Genomic DNA, 15,403 nt, shown 5'->3' on the forward strand with positions numbered 1-15,403 from the left:
TCTCTCTCTCTCTCTCTCTCTCTCTCTCTCTTCCTCTCCCTCTCTCTCTCTCTCTCTCTCGCACGATTGCTCGTTCGTTCGCTAGCTCACTCACTCACTCTATGCGTGTAGGTGCTATTGGGATTGTCATTGAGACCTGAAACGGAAGGGCATCTGAGTCACGAGCTTTATCGACTAACTGCGCAAAAATGCCTCGAGCGAAAACATCGCTAATATGCCGGCCACTCGACCAACCAACCAACCAACCGGCCGTCGAACAACCGCCGGGAACGTATATTTCGATCGCATCAGCTTCTCTTTTTATTCCAGTTTCAACGTCAACTACCTTTAGAATATCACACCTTGTCGCCACACCCACACCATTCTTCGTTTCTTAGCATCTTCTTCCTCCTCTTATTCTCTCTGTCTCTCTCTTTTTCGTCTCTATCAGGTACCAAGAGACGCTTATAAAAAGGACGACGCGTATGCAGGGGGTAAACAAGACATTTGTTATCTATAAATACGCGAGAAGCTTATATATGTGCAGGTGCCTGCCGTCACTGTCGCATTTGTTTGCGCGATCTTTATAAGAGAAACGAGAGAAAAAGAGAGGGGCAGAGAAAGAGAGAATGACGACTTTGATCTTGGTAGTCCGATCATCTTTTTACTCGGTACACTTGCACTCGCGAGATCGCTCTCTACCTTCGAAAGAGTATATTATTATTCTCATCTCTCGACGAAGAATTTCATTGATTGGTCTGACCTTTTCTTATAAATATTTTTACACGATAAAATACGAGACAGTTAATGACATAATTAATAGAGATCAGGAAATTAGAGAAGCTTGTTACGAACCGAAATTATAGAGAACGATTATAGTGTAACCTAACAGTACTGCGAACGAGATTAGAAGGCTAGACAGGGTATAGTATGCGGCAGACAGGACGGCAGACTGCAAAGCAAAGGGTTAAGTAAGTGATGCACCGTTCTCTTTCTCTTTCTCTTTCTCTCGGTCTATTGCTCCATCTATCTCTATTTCACACTACAGCGATAACGATTATCTATGTTAAAAGACCGACCAAGACAGTCGCAACGAAAAACGAAGACGTCTAGGAAATCGTATATACATTGCTATTGGCAAAGTCGATTACGGTGAATCGTTGAAGCAATTCGTGGAATCACGACTTGCTAACTAATGCGTCCGATGATATAACGAATTACGAGAGAGTATCCGCAGCATCAACAACGGTAGTAGCTCGAACGAACTCTTCCATTATCTTATTAAATCCACCAAAGGGAGAGGGAAGGAGAGAGGGAGAGAGAGAATGCCGATATTTCCTCGACTCGGGAAACTTTCTCACGTCAGTTTTATAAACGATGCACACCAAGTGTAAAATGCGACGTAGACGGACATGTAATCGCACGATCTCGTTTAACGGGAGATGAAAAATCCCAATAAATAATATCTACGTGTCTCTGATAGTTAAGGATACGCTGTCAACATATACGTTCCATGAAATGACACTGGCGAGATTTTATTTTCAGTATGAAAAAAGGAAATTAAATTATGTACGAGCGAGTATACTTTTCTTCCTCCTTTCTACGTGGTTTTCCTTCCGTTCTCAGATTTCATAAGTAATAACGCAGTGCGGTTTCGCGATTACTTTCGAAATCGAATGGACAATCGTTTCTTGAATTTATTGGTCATCAATAATCGATCAGATGGGGAGTATCTTGAAAGATTGAAAGCTTTTCGACGTTGATCCATTCTTTCATGACTGTTCTTTTAACGAGCACTTACTCTTTTCAAACGTAGATCCGTTCATCCCATTTACATTCGTCTTGAATTTTTAGTCGAATTTATTTTACGATTCTACATAGACGTACATCAAAGGACAGCGAACGTGTTAAAGAGAAAGGAGGAACGACCCTCGAAGGTGGTTCCGTCTTTGACGTCTCACCATGTCCTTGAACAACGCGGATGGGATTCCTCGATTCGCTTCACGAATTACTTACTAGAGACGTGAGGATCCTTCCAAGGAAGCTACGAAGAAACGTTAGCTGCTGCCGCATGCGATTGCGTGCGATAAAGCAAAGAAAACGAGATGGATCAAGAGAGAAACAAAGAAAGAGAAAAAGAGAGAGAGAGAAAAGAAAGGGAAAGAGAGAGATTACTTGACGTTGAAACGTCGAGCTATCTGACTATGCAGAAACATAGTAATCTTCGTAGGTCAACACTAGTAAACTTAGCAGAGATAATGAACGAAGGATCTAATGTGTTTTCGGTAACGAAGAAAACTTCGTAGACTTTAATTGTTACAATGATGTTCAAAACATGAATATAAATTTAAATGAATTAAAAAAAAAAAGGAGAAAGGTTAAGGGTTGAAAAAAAATAAAGATTTTCTTTTCTACGGTTCGAAATGACGCAGGACATGAAAGTCGTTTCTACCGAGAAGAATCGAGGACCGGTTCTTCCGGCAGGTTTTTACCTCTACTATTAATAAACGTTATAAGTATATACGGCAAGCAGCGACCGAGGAGGATAAAAATTTGGTGTATGTCACGCCATTCGTTCATTCGTTCGCACGGGTCTGCGTGTACCGCATCGCAAAGCAGGAATTTATTCGCGCTATGGGTGTTTGGCTTAACTCACGCCTGTATTTATGCGTCGATTTTAATTGTATGCTAATAAAGACCGTTCCAAGCGCAAGAAACGACAACTCAATTCGTTAATTAAGTCGGAAATGGCATTAAAAAAAAACGCGTGTCGCTCCCCACCCTTCTCTCTCTCTCTCTCTCTCTCTCGTCTCATCTTTCTATCGATACCAAACTCGATTATCATTTTTCGTCGACTTCATGAAATAAATCTGCGATTATAGATGTAGGTGTATCTACAAAAAAAAAGAAAGAAAGAAAGAAAAAACAAACTTTTTCACACGATATAAACACACTCGAAGGAGAGTGCAGTATTCTATGAAAGTAGATAATAAGCAATCTCGCTATCTTATCTCGCGATCTCAGACACGATCACGAGGCCCCAAGTGATACTTCGCTCACGATTAATTAACCCTTCGAGTCGTTCCAACGCGAATCGGGTCACGTTGAAACGTCCGAATAACGGAGCAGCAGCAATCTCATTCTTCTTTGCATCGGCGAAAAAAGGAAGAAAAAGAAAATGAAAATACGAATATTTTCTAAAATAAAATCGACTCGTCTCCTTATTTTCTAATATCAAACTTTCTATCTCTCTCCTTCTGTTTTAGCACAATCGATCTCTCTTCACCCTTCTCTATCTCGATCTCCATCAAAATTCGATTGAACAAAAGTATGAAATTTGTCTGAAAGTTTTTCTGTAAGTCGATAGGATGGTGACTGTTCGCCGTGACACGTGTATGTGTTTTACCTTGACTCGTATCTTTCTTTCATTATCGCGACTCTCCCCTTACTTCTTTTCGTATAAATCTAACAATCGTGCGACAAGGCAATACGTGTATCGTATCAAAAGCCTTCGAGTTTATACATTAATCTTTCACCAAACAGATTCCGAACGATAAATCTCTTTCTATACGAGTGCTTTCGAAGAAAATACAAATATCTTGTTACAAAAGCTTTCAATTGCTACGCCCGTAGCGATGAAATTATACTGACCGAGTAAACAATAAACGTATGTTCAAAAGATAAAATTCTTATCGCTTAATTCCCTCGTGTCATCTCTTATAACAAAAAAAAAAGAAAAAAAAAGAAAAGAAACAGAAAACAAAAAACGGATTTTATTCGTCAAAATATCATGTTTATAGTATCGCGTGTAGCGATTGTAAAACGATAGAGAAAATTTATAAAGGAGAGAATATGAGCAACAAAATTATCGTTAAAGAATGACTCGTTATTGTTCTTTAATTAGAAATACTACACAAAGTAGAAAATAGAAGAGTAAAGAAACAAACACGCTTGAGCTCGAGGTAATAACAATCGTCCTTTCTGTGCTTGAAACAGAGATAGAGATAGAGAAATAGTGAGATAGAAAGTTAGAGAGAGAGAGAGAGAGAGAAAGCGTAAAGAGAGCAAACTGGCGTCTCGGGAGAGGTAAATACGAGGTTAACAAAGCAATTAGCAGTAAACCACCCTTGGGCTTGTAATAATTCATACGAACTCGCACGGACCATATAAACAGGCACTTGCACGTGCAGCTTGGAAAAACCGAAAAACAAAAAAGAAATAATTTTTCTGCTTCTAAGTAAAACTTCATTTTTAATTTTGCCAAGGTAAAAAGATATCAATAAATTAGGAAATAAAAAATACATAAAAACATTGAGAGATATAGAAAACGTGTATAAACAAAATAAAAGTACTTTTAAAATTAGTGTGTGTGTGCGCGCGCGCACGTGAAGAGAGAGAGAGAGAGAGAGAGAGAGAGAGAGAGAGAGAGAGAGAGAGAGAGAGAGGAAGCAGAAAGATAACGGGTGGATCGCGTAAATAAGGGTTCACGTTTCTCTTGGGTCCTTAAGTCAATGATTTAGACGACTATACACCAGCAGCAACGGTAGCAACATAGACGAGCTACGTTCTCCTCGTTTTGCAATTAAACGGCTACGTTATACAGGAGATAAAGATGTGAATGATGACGACTAAAGAGAAAGATGACGACTATAATATCTATTTTCCCAACGGCTAATTATACAAGAAGAAAGAAATTTATTAAATACCTTTCTATCTCTAGTACTTCCTTCAACAAGCTCGTTCGCATACGCATGAAAAAAAAAACCGCATATGCTTGACTCTCGATACGTTTGCATGAACACGCCAATGTTAATAAAAATACGTCTATCCTCGAAATTAAAATTGACCGGGAATATTTAGCAGAATTTTCGAAACGTCCGTTCGATACAATAACTTTTCCCGGACAGCTGTCTTTCTATTTCACCGAGAACGCTTAACGAGAATTACGTTGCATGATTAGAACTGAAAGAGGCGTGATTAACGATGAACTATAAATATTTTCTTGTCGCGGTCAGATCGATAACGAAAGAATTGCGGGCACAAATGGCATACGTACTTTTTTGGAAATGTGTTTTGGAAAAGGCGCGACGCAATTTTCTTTAATTACGGTCATTCGATGGGTGCTCCGACAACGTGACCCCTGTGTCGAACAAGCCCGCGCTTTTTTTCTTTTTCTGTCTCTGCTTGCCTGTCTTTCTGTCTCAGTCTCTCTCTCTCTCTCTCTTTCTCTCTCTGAAATAGGTACTGCACGTCGCATGGGTTTAAATGTAACTAGACTTGCCCGAGGGGTGGATATTTTTAACGAAAATAACCATCCCGTAGCCGAGGACCCGTGAAAACGGTCCATCGACAAACACAGTCTGAACGCCACTACCGGGCTACGCTAATTAACCTCGAGAAGGGCAGCCCGACCGTTCTCCTACAGTTTCGTACTCATTGTACCTTTCCAAATTACTAGCCCCATTCCCTCTCATCCTCCTACTCGCTGTTTCTCACTTTCTATAGTGATACATACGTCTTTCCAAAATTACGAAACCATTACACGAGAGAGAAAGAGAGAGAGGGGGGGAGAAAGAAAGATATAACACTTATATTCCGCCCGTTAAAAAAAGATAATACATTAAATGGTAAAATCCGATCTATCTTATATTCATTCGATTTTATCCAAGTGGTCTTCTTCATTCCCGTAGATTCTTTTCCTCGAATCGAACAAAAGTAAATCCAATTAAAAAGTACTCGACATCCTCGAATTATCGATTTTTCCAGATAACTAACATTGTTTCCTTTGTATTCTCTTTTTAACGATCTTTTCAAATAGCATTTGAATTCATGACAAAGTCAAATAACCAAGCAAGCATTCAGCCTAGTCAGGAAGCCCCTTTCCTTAGTCTTATATCATGGAAAAGCGTGGCTTGCTTACGAAAAAAGGCGCAAAAGCGATCGTCGAAGGATGAAACCAGACAAAGGAGAAGAAAGAGGAGAGAGAGAGAGAGAGAGGAATGACTACGAGTGGCTTTCGATTCATGAATGTTAACGACATGCGAGAAGAGAAGGCGTGTCGTCGTCGTTTCCTCTACCCGACTTATACGATCTATGCATTTGCATAAATTTGGCAAACAGTCTATTACGCATTCGTCGACGTATACACGGGTATGTAATCTCGTCTCTTTCTCCCTTGCAAAAAATACAAGATAAAAGATACGCGAGTTTGGGTCAACGTGTGAAGGACATTTCTACCGACTGAATAATGTAAGGCACGATGATAATGGCGAGGACTACGAAATTCGTTTTCGGAAAACTTATTCTACAACGAATGCTATAATACTTTTACATGCTGATTCTCATTATCATTAAGAGAATCAAAATGACATAGATATATGATTTAGTCGTTCGATACATTAACGATTTGTTGTAATGTGGTTAAGGTCACTCGTGAGTGACACTCGATGTTACAGAAATTGATTTCAATTGTGTTTTCGAATTTCTTTTCTAATAACGTTCTAAAGATTCAAAGTATTTCTTTCTAATGAAAATAAAATTTAATCTAGAAAAAATATAACAATTCTCCTGCATCCTCTACTTGTAAAAAGATATGAAAATTATTAGATAAATATAATTCATTTGTGTGAAAAATCAGTTCGGCATTTAACATAAAAAAGAGAAGGAAAAAAAAAAAAAGAGAAAAAATCTCATCTCGCTATCATGCAATTATTGAGCTCTTCCTGCGTTTAGTAATAACTTGATTTCGTTAATCTCGTAAGCGCTCCAGTCAATCGCAAATTTTTAAAATACGAACAGAGAGAGAAAGAGAGAGACAAAGAACAAGAAAGACTAAAATTACTAAAAACGTGGGTCGGCAAAGCGCGTAATTTTCGCGATACCATAGTTGGCCCGTCTAATCTCGTTAGCCGACCGGTCGGTTAGTTAAACATGCGGTAATAATGAAAGTCACCTTGTTATTATTAACCTAGCGCCGAGGGAGGGATAAAAAGTATCCGACGAGTTCGTGTAGCAGCTGAAGAAAGAAAAAAAAAAAGAAGAAAGAAATTCACAGAGGCACGAGTTATAACGAAGTTTAATCCCTTTATAAACTTTTCTCCTTCTTACGCGACTATACTCCGCAAGTTCGTTTCAGGAAAAAAGAAAAAAGAAAAGAAAAATAATCAGGAAAAAGGAAACAATGTAACACAACAGCCAGACTCGTCACGCTCAGATTACTTCGACGCGATCCATTTAAAAAGGAAAGAAGACGACAAATTTATTATACATGTTAAGTCAGTATCCTATGTATAAAACATTATCATACAAAACGAACTATTAGAATCTCATGTTTAACTCGAAAGTATATGTTGTAAATTATAAGAGAACATATGTATGAATAATATATAAGTAATAAAATAATAATAAGAGAATAGAATAAATGAAAGAGAATAAAACGTCTTTCAGCGTCTCTCTTGATCTTTTACGGTACTTTTTTTACTTCTTTTTTTTTTTTTTTTTAATAATTGGAACACTCACGACCCTTTCTTTCGCTTCACCGTGGCGCGAATGGAATGTCTTATTTGGGATGAAAGAAAAAGAAGAAAGAGGATGGGACTGGTCCGATAATAACGCGAAAATTCAACTGGATTTGTCATGGAGAGGGTGAATATCCACCCTTCGAAGAGAATTTAATTAAGGGCAAATTCGACCTTTACAAAAAGAAACACAACCGATAGGCGGAGAAGAGAGATAGCACACATCTCGCCCCGTCTTCTTTAAGGCATCCTTGGGAGATCTGTCTGTCTGTCTATCTGTCTCTCTCTCTCTCTCTCTCTCTCTCTCTCTCTCTCTCTCTCTCTCTCTCTCTCTCTCTCTCTCTCTCTCTCTCTCTCTCTCTCTCTCTCTCGCGAACTTGAGGGTCGAGGTTCAGGGTCAATCCCCAAACTCGTCGGTCCTTTCTCTCTAAGCTTTCTCACTATCTTCATCGTTGCCTTACTTTTCACTCCTATTTACCGATATACTTCATCGAGTCCTATTAATATCGTTTACAAAAAAAATAATGCTTCTAATGCATTCCGAGTTACATAACAATGAATGAAATATTACAACAAAATCTCAAATCAAAGGCTTTCATAAAAATTATAATTTGCTCAACTATTACCGTTAAATTACCATATTACATAACCGTATCATCGCGTGGAACTTTGAAAATTTAATATGTAAAACGTTAGAAAAAAAAAATTTGGAGAATGTTTTAAGATCCTGCAACATTGGGTAGTCCCACTCGGGAGTGTCCTTCACGGCATTTCAATATGTTTCAACTTTGAAAGTTGATCCACGAACTTGTTTGCTAGATTAAGCAATATAAAAAACGACCCTGACATTTTCGAAGGCACATTTTTGAGTTTGTAGTGAAAATATAGAAGAGAATAAATAGGGGTAATATTCTAAATATCATCGAAGACTTCTCGTCACGCGTTAATTCCTATGTTTGAGAAAAGGATTATCGATCGATCGTACCGAACACAATTGAATAACACGTAACGATCATTTACCTACTTCGAAAGCTACTAAAAACGATCGATAATGGAGAGACGATGAAAGTGATAATCACTATACCGGTTAAAGCTGTAAATTTTTACTCAAAGAGCAAATGCGAATATGGTGTAATTCGTCTGCGAGGATAAAGATCTCTATAATTAAAGGTCTTGTAAGGTCTCGTTATAATAACGATTAAAAACGTGCATGTTTATATAAAATTGGATAATGGTTGTATGTAATAAAAGATTGACGTTTAACGATGTAATATTTTCGTAGTGAGAGTGAGAAACGACTTTTACATCTTTTATAACAAGTAAGATTTTCTCAAATGAACTCTTATTTCTTAATCTTAACGGATTAACAAGTTCGAAGGAAATTCAACGTGAGAACAAAGTTCTTCATCCATGGTAGTCATTATAGTCATTATTATTTGTACGATAAACCACGTACTTACATAAAATGAGGAAAATTTGTAAACTCGGTGAGTCAGAGACGTGACACGACGACATACTTAGGTGGAACAAGATTCATTAAAACTATAACGAAAAATTACGTCATATGAACGCGTTTGTATATGTACAACATAGATGTATTAATATTCTCCGAAGGATTTATAGATTATCACAATTAGCAATTGCTATATTGATTGCAATTTCTCGATTATGAACATTTTTTAAAAGTACCCTTTGTCTCGTACACGGCTACGTGATTTATTTAATATTAACTCGAAGTAGTGAAAATAACTTCTTATCGTTAGCAACTAATTCGAAGAGGAAATTTCTCTGAAGACAAAAAAAAAATCATGAAACGCTTGCTAAATTTCGAGATTACTTTTCGAAAGAATCCACTAATAAATAAACGGAGAGAGGAAGAAATTCAAAAAAGAAATAAAAATGCAACGGAAAAAAAAAACACATCCTTTCCTTCGAGAATTATTAAAAATTTCTTTTGTTTTTCTTCCTTTTCTTTTTATAAAAAAAAAATCTATTGCTTGATAACGCCGTTTTAAAATTTAATTATAAACTATCCTAATCGAGAGAAAACAGAATTTTCTTTCCGACTGATTGGCGATTCGAAGGACTTGTAAATAAATATGTAAAGGATAAACCGAGGACTTTCAAGCGATTTCCCTAAAAATAGCGTCAAGAAGAAGCTCGAGAAGAAAAGTTCCTTTAGTAGCAGCGAGTAGCCAGCCAACCCTCTGCTGTTGCCTGCCTGCCTTCGCAGTTACGTACAACGATATTTAAAATTGGTAATCGACATCCTCGTTGTTATCCTCTCGATCCCTAAGCGGAACAAGGCGTGTTCGTCGTCTTCGTCGTCGTCGTCGTCGTCGTCGTCATTGTGTCGTCGAGATGGTGGCCCCTTCTGGGTCGACAACCACCCGAAAGATTTAGGATAATGCGCAGTTCGGAGGAAGCTCCTCCTTTTAATTGAAGCCCATAAAGGAGGAGAATGTGTCGCGAGACGGGCTGGATAGGGAAGCAGAGAGTAAGAGAGGGAGAGAGGGAGAGAGAAAGAGAGAAAGAGACAAAGGACACTTTCCTCGAAATTTTACGAGCTTGCTCCCACCGACACGTCGTTAGATTGAAAATAAAAGGAAACTCGCGTTTCCTGGATGAGGGTTACATAGTAGCAACATCTTTGAGAGACTTCTATCGTCGAATTGAAAAATAAGTTTAGATCGGAGAATTTTTTTCTTTTAAATCGATAGATCGATATACAATTAAAAAAAAAAAGAAGAGAATTAAAGGTCCTTCGAAAAGAAAAGAGAGAAGAATGGTAGTAAGCGTGTAAAAATTTTTAAACGTACTCCCTCGCCGTTTTGCCTCTAAATGCATCGCGATGCCGTGATTCAATGCAGTCGGCCTTGAAGAGCTGCTAAAGCATCGGACTCCTCCTTTACTTGGTGGCCCTGAGGAGGTGGCCACGGTCAAGGCCACAACCATTTCCCCCCTCTCTATCTCTTTCCTGTACCTTTTCTCTCTTTCTTTCCTGTACCTTCTCTCTCTCTCCCCCCTCTCTCCCTCTCGCTACTTCCTCCTCTTCATCTTCATCTTCTTTTTCTTGTTTTTCTTCTCCTTCTACTACTTCTTCTTCTTCTTCTTTTTATACTTTCACGCAAACGTACACACTCGTAAGCCAAGATGAAGAAGAAATTGAGAAGAGACTCTCGACGAATCCCTATGGTATACGGTGGGCTTTGAGAACTCGACGAACGTTGCATTCGAGTGCAGAAGCATTCGGCCGTGCCGCGTAAGACTCGCCTGACTGAGCTCGAAACGAAAACGGCTCCGGTTCCTTTATGCGAACATGCACTTTTTTAATCGCAACGCGAGACCAAACTTGCAAGTAGAAATCGTAGCACCGTAGTAGATACACGATATATTATTTGTATGTTCGCGCGCGTGACATAATATATACATACATACATACAAATGAAATTGTTCGTTCCTCTACCCACGGATGATTATTACATATGTACTTATAAATCGGCTGTTAGGTACGTCGATTTTGAGACAAAAAAAAACTTTATCTAACGTTTCACCTAACAAACGAATCTTTTATTAAAAATAATACGTACAACAACCAAAGCTTCTTTTCTACGATGTTTTTCGTTCCTCCTCGTCGAAACGATTCGGTGGAACGTACGACAAAAATAGGACAGGTTTCCAAGCCTGAAGAAGATCGTGAACTAAATATAGGATGCGCCGAATGTCTCAAACGCACACCGTGGGTGGGACACGACATCGTAATCTTCGTCTTCGCTACCCTTCGTCGTCTTTTCTCCCTTCTCGAGTAAAGAAACTTTCGAGAAACGACATATGATTGTATACAACAACCCGATATATATATCTTCTAACGTGTCTTCCTTCCTCTCTCTTACTTTGTTTTCGCAAAACGAACTCACTCGCAGTTTCATTCAAGCCTCTTTGGAAAGCTCGTCTGGAAAGTTCCTGAATAGGGGAAGAACTTCCGCTTTCTGCTTCTACTCAAGTGCCCTTTTCTTTGTTTCCTCGAAACGGACTAAAAGAAAAGAATCTTTCTATCTTTCTCTTCCTAATTTTCCCGACTTCGAATGAAACCGATCGGATCGATTCGACCGAAAGATCGCGTTCTAACGTTTCTTTTATAGGTTAAGCTGACCAATCGTCTTAAATCGAAGAGACTACTACCTACTATCTTCCGTTGAAATCTTATCCTAGAAACAGGAGAGATCGAAATTTCAAGCTAACATAGAATGATCCTTAGGGATATCGGGTTACGTTTATAAGAGGTAATCGCTCCTCTTCTCCGTTCGTCCGTAAGCCTTTCCGAGAAGATCCGAAACGATAGAGCCTTCTTTACAAAGGACATCGCCGAAGTACGTAAGAATATATATATATGAATAGCTCTCAAGTATTACGTGTATGAAGGGACCTTAAAAAAGTTTCTTGAAAAAGATACTGCTGTTGGGCTAAAGAGCCGCTATTACTGGAGAAACTACCAAAAGAGAAATAGAGATAGAGGAACAAAAAGAGATATTTACACGTTCAAAATCGGTCCGTAACGACGAGTAGAGTTATTATCGTCGGTAGAGTCTTATGAAAATTTTAAGGTACCGTTTTTTGTTCGATTACAAAGGACATCGCAAGAGATATATATACAAATAAAAAAAAAAAAAAAAAAAAGGAAATACATATTCAATGGTCTCTCTACTAGCAGTTAGTACTGACCTGGCCCGATCTGCAAAAAAGTCAACCTTGCTCTTCTTCTTGACGATAGCCTGGGGTTGATGAAGAGGACTGACGCTGGGCTCGCTGGTGGCTGGTGGCGAGCTCGAGCCGGTGCTCGATGAAAGAGATCCAGCTCTGCCGCGTCCGGACTCGATAAGTTGTGCCTCGGTGGTGCCACGTCCGTTCGCGGAAACTACGTGACTCGAGTGGTTCGGTGGACCGGCCGATACGGCTAAAGTCGGCCGAGTGTTCTGCCGATTGCGTCGTTTCTTTTTCTTCGCTTCGTTCTCATCGTGCCGATTGCCGGCAGCGTTACCTAAGCCCGGTGGCATCCAGTCGAGGTCTTTCTTAAGATGGCCGCGACCGCAACGGCATCCGCAAGCTTTGAACGCGAGATCGTAGCCTTTTTTCGTCCAGAGATTTTGATGACGTTGTCTCTCGGACCAGCTTCTTGCACGTCCGCAGCTTTTGAGATAGGTCAGGATAGTTTGTTCCCACGCATCGAAGCACTCGCGATGCATAAATTGACCGACCGGGCAGTTCTCGTTGTTGCAGATGACCTTGACCGTATCATGCAAGGCGTTCATTCGTATAAGAGAGTCACTGCGCAGACATTCGCCCGTCGGTGTGCAGCAACGAGTCGTACCTTGGTTGTTGTTGTTGATGCCGTTGTTGATGTTATTGTTCTGGCCAACCACGAGATTGTTGTCCATTTGAACGGCGTCGTTACTTCCGGTCGCACCTACACCGTTGTTGTCTCCGAGGCCACCACCAGCAGCGTGACCGTTGCCGTGGCGCCGAGGGGCCATGGCTCTCAAACAAGCGACCTCGAAAGCCGTTGCAGCCGTTTTTCTCGATTTTCGTCTCTCCCTCCCACCCTCCCTCTAATCTCTCTCTGTCTCCTCTCTCTCTCTCTCCCTCTCTTTCTCACCTACCTCTGTCCCTCTCCTCTTTCCTCGTCGAGTTTTACCCTGTTTTCCTCCTTCTCTTATCTTCCAACGGCGACGCTAACGACGACGACGACGACGACGACTAACGTTCGAGCGACCAACGTACGGATCACTTGGTCATTTTCCCGCCCGTTTCGCGATTCCACGTTCGAGAAGCAGGATGAAAGTCACGTGGTCTCTCTTTCTCTCTCTCTCTCTCCGTCTCTTTTCCGACCGACGAACGAGCGCGCGCGTCTCGCTCTGAAACGTTACTTGGAGGTTAGAATTCGACGACGGGGAGGATTCATCCACCCGTCTACCGGCGCAAAAATCGACTCGACCGATTCGGCGAAACGAGATCACGAAGATCGGCGAAGAATCAAAGTCAAGGTCAGCTCGATCGAGGCGACACCGTTGGAGGGTGGACACTTGGAGTACTTCGTTCTTTAGATTCTTTTCTCGAAACGCACGAACTTCACGCTAAGATCGAAAACGCGTCTCTTTTTTGTTTTCTCTCGATGACTCGGTCGAATGTGACGAGAAACAACGTAGAGGTGAGTTTCTCTCGGTGATCGCGTACCGTGGAACGTGCGATTGGAACTGGCTGGCGGCCGCTACGATGCCGATGATGCTGCCGCTGTTTCCGTCTTCTTTCTCGTTCTCTTCTTCTTCTCCCGCCTGCTGTAGAACACGAAAAAGGACGTGCGCGCCGTGTGTGCCCAGTGTGTCCGAGTGTCAGGGTCACCGGTGAGGGGCGCGCGCGACGTTCGACCAAACGCAATTTTCAAAGGATGAATAAGACTTCTTCTCTCTCTCTCTCTCTCCCTCTCCTTCCCTTTTTCTCTCTATCAAATTTTCGTGCCTTCGACGAATATTAGCGACCAGATTGCGAATAGAAAGTCACCAACGTAAGAACGTTTCTTTTTCTGTCACGTCTTTTCTTTTATTTATCTCTCTCTCTCTCTCTTTCTCTCGTACGTGGCTCAGAGAAATATGACGAGAGGAAAAACGCACGCTCTCGCACGTTCGCTCGCACTTAGGGTGCACCAGAATCACTGAGAGTACCGGCGACGACAGCGTGCCGGCTGCCGTGGCTCGGAGCGCGGGCGAGCGCGAAAGTGAGGCCTCATTGGGTGAAAGCGAAAGCGGCATGGTGGGGGTCACGGCTAGCGCGCCAATCGATGCCCGCCGTTCTCGTCCCCCGGACGGCTCGTCGCCCGTCGCTCTTTCTCTCTCTCTCTCTCTCTCTCTCTCTCTCTCTCTTACTCGCGCTTACCGATCGAATCGTCTCGCTTCGTCTCGCGAGTGAGCCGTGCAGCTTCCCCTTCCCCTCCACTACCGGGAATGCGTGTGTATGCGCGCGTACATCGTATCTACCAAGAGTCCAACGCGTTTTACTTTTCACGACAGCCCTACGAATAATCCGCGACGAGCGTGTGCGTGCTACGCGCTCGTGCGCGCGACACGCGATTCTGAGCCGCCTATCTCTTTTCTTTCTTTCTTTCTTTCTTTCTTTCTTTCTTTCTTCCTCCCTTCCTCTCTCTCTCATACTCATGGAGTACACGGAAATTGTATAAAGGTAATCCCGTCTTTTCTCTCGTTGTATCACCTATACGTTTTCAATAGTTTCTCTTTTTTGTCTCGCCAACGATCATTTCCTTTTTTCTTTGTTTCTTAGTAACTCTATCGACGTTACTACTACTACTATCGCGAACGTGTTACATAAAAACCGGTATTACATCGAAAGTTAATGGTATCGTAGGTATAGCGTATATGTGCTCTCGATATACGCTTTTAAAACAATCGACATATTTTTGTTTATACGATACGTCCTTCGAGAGACAAGGATGTCCAAAAAGTGACACGATGTTTGTCTCTGCGATTATTTTGAAACGTAACGTTGTAACCCGAACACCGTCGTACTGCATCAACCAAACTTCGTTACGCTTCAACGATCCGACTTGGAACTTTTTTTTCTCGATAAACGTTAATTTTCTAGCGAGATTCGTTGTATCGTACTTCATAGTCGGCGAAACCTTTGTCGAAATGTAGCGAAAAGTTAAAGAAAAAAATACGTCGCTGTGATTTTTTGTTCCGCTTGAAAGAATCCAAGTTGAGACTCGTTAGGAAAAATTGAAAGAGAACGTTGTTATATAGACGTTCATATGTATGTGAGTATAGAAGTTCTCTTGTTGGTACCTTTGGAATATTGAATTCGTAGAATATACGCGAGAGAATAAACAATGTAAGATCACG

At 40.9% G+C, this 15,403-nt stretch overlaps 1 protein-coding gene across 1 annotated transcript in view; it reads right to left on the bottom strand.

Annotated features, from left to right (window-relative positions):
- The window catches only part of LOC122638026 (headcase protein), a 119,816-nt gene extending 106,715 nt beyond the window's left edge, over positions 1–13,101 (bottom strand). The window contains exon 1 of the mRNA XM_043830631.1: positions 12,219–13,101. Coding sequence (XP_043686566.1) covers positions 12,219–13,027 — 809 coding nt within the window. The 5' untranslated portion in view covers positions 13,028–13,101. The remainder of the gene's footprint in view (positions 1–12,218) is intronic.
- Positions 13,102–15,403: the final 2,302 nt, after the last annotated feature.

Source organism: Vespula pensylvanica, chromosome 2 (genome assembly GCF_014466175.1).
Source record: "Vespula pensylvanica isolate Volc-1 chromosome 2, ASM1446617v1, whole genome shotgun sequence".
NCBI lineage: Eukaryota > Metazoa > Arthropoda > Insecta > Hymenoptera > Vespidae > Vespula > Vespula pensylvanica.